Below are 5433 nucleotides of genomic sequence, written 5' to 3' on the forward strand. Positions count from 1 at the left end.
GCGTGCTATGTCTGCTCCTGCTGTGAGCCACTCAAGCTCCATGCATGGATGCATGCATGCAGCGCGACGCAGGGGGTCCTCATCAACCCCGGTCGCCTCACAGCTCGTCATAGAGTAGCTCCCAGCTAGGCGGCGTCCTCTCTCCTTGGACTTGGACCGGAGGAGCTTGGAGATCGCCGGCGCCCATGTGCCGATTTGCATCCAAGTCTTTGGAGAGTGAATGCTGCCTCGCCTATTGGTACGCTAGTGTGGTTGATTCGCTAACAAGTAGGAGTACGTACATCCCGCAGAAATTAAAATGGGAGATCTGAGCTGTGGTCGTGTTGACACGCCATGCGCTACGCATATACTAGAACTTATGAGCTGCATATAAAATCGGCTGAAAAGAAAATCTCCAGCTCAAATACCATTTATTCCCAGGTGCCTTTCACATCTGTTCAAACCTGGAATTATATATAAATAAAGGGGATCCAACCAAGAAGTCACCTCGCGGAAGTACATATAAATGAAGGAAATTCCCAAAGGCACAAGAATGACAGGCACATGCGAATGAATAATGGAGGGAGAGAGCCTAGCTAATTAACGAGTACCTGTCACCTGTTCTGATGTAGTACGATGGCTCGTGTTTTGGTCATTTCTGGTTAGTGGTTTCTGACACAATGATTCCGGGGTACTAATTCCAGAATTAGTTGCTTCTAAGTGCACGGAAAGTAGTACTATAGCACAGTAATGTACAGTAGTGAAGATGGTGTCCTAAATCTTCCAAGGTAGGAGTATCATGTTCGCTGTGAGCTCAGCCACAGTAACAGTGGGCGCAGCTGTCAGCCGCGCCGGCGTTCTTGGCCAAGGTTTCTCCTCGCTGCACATGGGACGGGACAGTGCCAGTGCCAGTGCCAGTGCCAGTATCAGCTCATTCCAGAGAAAAGGCATTTTTCTCTTTTCTTGGTGGCAATATGCCAATATCAAACGGAAATGCGTGGACAGTGGTCGAAGAAAGAAGAAAACCTGAGAGGGAATGCGCCCGTAAATCTCTCCGTTGATTGGGAGGAACAGAATGATTTTTTGTTTCTGTTTATATATCTTGCTGGATTTATTCAAGGCCACAAGTTTGTCATGTCGCCATCAACCAGAAAGTAGCTTGATTTTGGCAAAGTCTGGCGTGCACATAACGAAAGCTTGATTGACTCTCTGGAATGTTATCAAACTTTTCTCGTGATGCCATTTTTCTCGAAGAATGTGATGACCGGTTCTCATAAGTCATACTGTATGTGTGATGCAAGGAGAACTGCAGTAACAGTAACCAAAAGAAACAGCACTGTTCTGTCCGATTTCGCCAATTCCTGAACTACATTGTCGTCTCATCATCCCTTTCACTGCATTTGGCCGGGACATACACATCGAAGACTCAAGCAGTGATCACTTCAGGCCACTTTCTTCAAGGTATTGGAAAATCCATGGAAAGTCACACTGTATGGCTGTATATGCAGTCAGCTATCTGCTGAACTGACTATAAGATTTTCAGGCAGCAATTCTGAAGGGAATGCATCACAAGCCCAACTTGTTTAGTAGCGGTACTACCAAATGGTCAATCATGCATAGTAGTGCATCATTGTGCGCCATGACAGGCTGCCTGAACTGTTAGAGCTGGCTGGAGATCCATGGAAGTGCATTGCGTTCTACACAGCACCAGATCCTGGAGCAAACTTTTGCAGTAGCAAAATCATCCATTTCACTCATACGAGGCGAACCTTGCGGCTTACATGATGTGTTATCAAGGTCTCAAAATCCCTAGCCAATGAAGAGGAAGAAGAAGCTCCATTGCACTACCAGAGCTAGATCTAGAGCTAGCTAGAAGAACACTCAGAAAAAGAAGAGAAAAGAAGAAATTACAGCCCTAATTCCCACAAGACAGCAGGTCCTAAAAATTGCTGAGCTGCAGTAGAAAATGCGGCGGAATCCCCGTCCTGCCCTCCGCCAACCCCATGTGACCTCCCTATGTACAGCATCCACGCAGGGGCAGATCGGTCAGAGCGCAGCAGCTGGCATTTTGCTCTGCTGGTTCACCGATTTGCCTTTGCCAGGGGGCAAATTTTCCATCACGCCCTCCATGGTAGCCGAACGAGGACGGTGAGACGGGGGAGAAGGGCTGGAAGGCCTCTAGTAGTAGAGCGCGGAGTCGTCGTCGTCGGTGGCCTGGGAGCCGGGGTCGGAGAGGCCGAGGAGGAGGCGGCGGAAGTCGGCGGCGGCGCAGGGGATGCGGAGCGCGCCTGGGTGGCCGTAGCCGTACTCCTGCGCGGCGCGCCGGAGCAGGGCCTTGAACGCCGGCTGGCCCAGGAGCTCGGCCCGCACGGCGAAGCGCTCCTCGGGGCCGCCCTCCTCTCCGACGCACACCGGCACGTACCCCTCCGGCACCCGCGCGCCCTTGCCGAGCCTCCGCGCGCCGAAGAATGAGGACGAGGGAGAGGAGACTGCGGAGGAGCCCTTCGCCGCAGCGTCGGGCCGAAGCGGCTGGTACGCGGCGGATGCGCAGGCGTCGGCCGCGGCAACGCGGGAGAGCCGCCTGAGCAGGCGCTTCATGTCGCTGCTGCTTCGGTTGACGCCGGAGACCTCGAGGCTTAGAAGCGGAGGCCGGGAGGCGACGGCGGCGGCGGGTTCTTGGCGAGGGAGGACACTAGAGGTGAGAGGACACAAGGCGTTTGTACTGAGGCGGCCATGGTGGCTCCTTCTTATATAACGGCAGAGCTGCAAGTTGTGCGTTACACAGGCCCTCTTGTCATTATTTTTCTCGGTTGGCATTTACAAATCCTTTGCTTGGAATGGAATGTATCACCTCTGTTCCGATTACAAGACATTTTATATATTTTAATACATAAACTACATACGAGGTAAAATTAGAGATTAAAGACAATAAAACGCGTCTATATACATCTGATTCAAAATTCTTTTAGAATATCTTATACTAGTTCGAAACCAAGGGAGTAGAATTTATTTAGCCAGCCTTCTTCAGCTACAGGACGTTGCTTTCCTCATTTCAAAATTTGGACCCATTTCATACAAAATCTAGACAACTTCGCAACAGCGAAACTATAATTGCTTATGAATAACGTCTTGTTCCAACTTAAAATTATGACAAATAGTTGGGGATACTTCATTTTTCAAACAGGTGCACTCCCCCCGATCCATTTTACTTGCCGCAGTTCTAGTATAACTTTATCCATATTACTGTCGCAGCTTTAGTACAACTTTTGTACAAAAGTTGTACTAAACCGTCGTCAAGTAATATGGATCAGAGGAGAGGGAGTGGTATATTTTCATATTTTTGGAGAATACTTGGCACCCCACAACTAAGCTTGCAATTTAGTAACAACAAAATGGTGCTACTAAATAAACTAAGCTGTTATTTTTTTAGAACTAGAGTATACACATTAAAAAAATATGTGCCTCAAAATGCACTTCCTCCGTCCGGGTTTATCAAGCACCCTCGTATCTGGCCCTGACCGCATATTTAATTTTGTAAAATATTAGTGACATGCCAAAAAAACATATTACCGTATGCGGATCGAAATGAATTGTCAGTGGCACTATTTTAACTACATACGTACTTTGTTACACAAATGTATGTCTAAACTTCAGTTTTAAATGTGAGGGGGCCTAATAAAAGCGAACGGAGGAAGCACGTGTTCATTCAGTTACCATGTGAGAGCTGGGATGGAGTGTGTACCTATACATGTGTGCATAGCCAGGCAGGGATTTTCTTCTTCTTTGTCCAGTGACCATGTGAGAGCTGGGGGCATGGAGTGTGCACCTATGCGTGTGCGCGTGGCCTGGCTGGGATTTCTTTTTTCTTTTAAGGCAAGCAGAGAGAATTGAATGGGCTGGCGAGGTACAAGTGCGGGTACAGTTGGAGTACGCGACAGGTACAAGCGGCAAGAAGCCGGTGGGGTGGGCTCGGCAGCGCCTTAACCCGCACCCGGTTTTGCTCCGACCGATCGGATTGATTCGGGCTCGCGCCGGGACCGGCCCGTCCGGCCTGTTCCGTAGTCCCTTTCGTACGGCGCGCGTGGAGGTGAGAGAGTGAGGAGGTGAGCGAGATTTGGCTGTCGTCGTGGAGCCCACCTACTGACCTGGCACATGGAGGAGAGAGAGAGAGACAAAGCAAGTGATTAGTACTAGGACTATAATTTGAAGAGAAAGTGAGAATCAAGTGATTGCACTAGACTGTTGGAGTGCTCAACTGTTGTCAACCCGTAGCACTAGTATTATCTTTTCCCACTCGAATTTTCTCAGTGATAACACAAAATGGTAGAGACTCTAGAAATACTATGTGCCATCGTATATGATTAAGAAAAAAGGACCATGCTACCAGGCACTAGCATGTTAGAGCATCTCCAGCCGCGCCCCCAAAGGCCTTTTTTTCGCCGGTTCGGGCCGAAATTGGCGCCGGCGGACCCATGCCTAACCCGGCCCGCTGGGGGGCGCTTGGGGAGCCGGCCAAATCTTTTTGGCGCGAAAATAGGCGGGCCCTCCTTGACAGCAACCCGGCTCTTCTCGTCGCTCCGTCGTCCTCATCGCATCGGTTCCCGCGAGGGAAACAATGCCAAAGCTGCCGCGCGCTGCTGCGCCGGTCAACCTCCTCCATTGATGCCTCACGGGTGGCGCAGTGAAGACGGGGCGACGCGCGTCCCTCACCCGCCACGCGTACACACGGCGGCCACGCGAGCGCCGCCTATATAAGCCGCCCCCTCCCGCACTGGTGAACCACGCACAGACCTCGCTCTCCACCGCCAACGCCCCCGTTCCTCCCTCTCTTCTCACCGTTTCCAGTTCACCCAATGGCGGAGCGCTACCCAGGAGATGGCGCGGCGGCGAACGGCTTCGGCCGCCGCCACCTTCACGAGGACGAAGCCCGGCTTCTCTATGAGGCCGAGTACCCGGTCCCGCCGGACATGCGGGTGCCCGGTGTTGGGGAACGTAGTAATTTCAAAAAAAAATCTACGCACACGCAAGATCATGGTGATGCATAGCAACGAGAGGGAGAGTGTTGTCCACATACCCTCGTAGACCGTAAGCGGAAGCGTTATGACAATGCGGTTGATGTAGTCGTACGTCTTCACGATCGACCGATCCTAGTACCGAACGTACGACACCTCCGCGATCTGCACACGTTCAGCTAGGTGACGTCCCACGAACTCACGATCCAGTAGAGCTTGGAGGGAGAGCTTCGTCATCACGACGGCGTGATGATGGTGATGATGAAGCTACCGGCGCAGGGCTTCGCTAAACACTACGACGATATGACCGAGGTGGATTATGGAGGAGGGGGGCACCGCACACGGCTTGGAACAATCAACTTGTGTGTCCTAGGGTGCCCCCTGCCCCCGTATATAAAGGAGCAAGGGGGGAGGCCGGCCGGCCCTTGGTGCGCCCAAGGAG

The 5433-nt window shown here is 51.5% G+C and overlaps 1 protein-coding gene across 1 annotated transcript; it reads right to left on the minus strand.

The window, feature by feature from the left end:
* Positions 1-1678: 1678 nt before the first annotated feature.
* LOC123166673 (auxin-responsive protein SAUR72) lies at positions 1679-2810 on the minus strand. The gene has a single exon (XM_044584473.1). The coding sequence runs from the start codon at positions 2794-2796 to the stop codon at positions 2158-2160; it is 639 nt and encodes a 212-aa protein (XP_044440408.1). The 5' UTR covers positions 2797-2810; the 3' UTR covers positions 1679-2157.
* Positions 2811-5433: the final 2623 nt, after the last annotated feature.

The sequence above is a fragment of the Triticum aestivum genome, chromosome 7D (assembly GCF_018294505.1).
Source record: "Triticum aestivum cultivar Chinese Spring chromosome 7D, IWGSC CS RefSeq v2.1, whole genome shotgun sequence".
Classification (NCBI taxonomy): Eukaryota; Viridiplantae; Streptophyta; class Magnoliopsida; order Poales; family Poaceae; genus Triticum; species Triticum aestivum.

Excerpts from the sequence above, each read along its gene's own strand:
- LOC123166673 (XM_044584473.1), bottom strand. The coding sequence starts at position 2,796 with ATGCCAACCGAGAAAAATAATGACAAGAGGGCCTGTGTAACGCACAAC.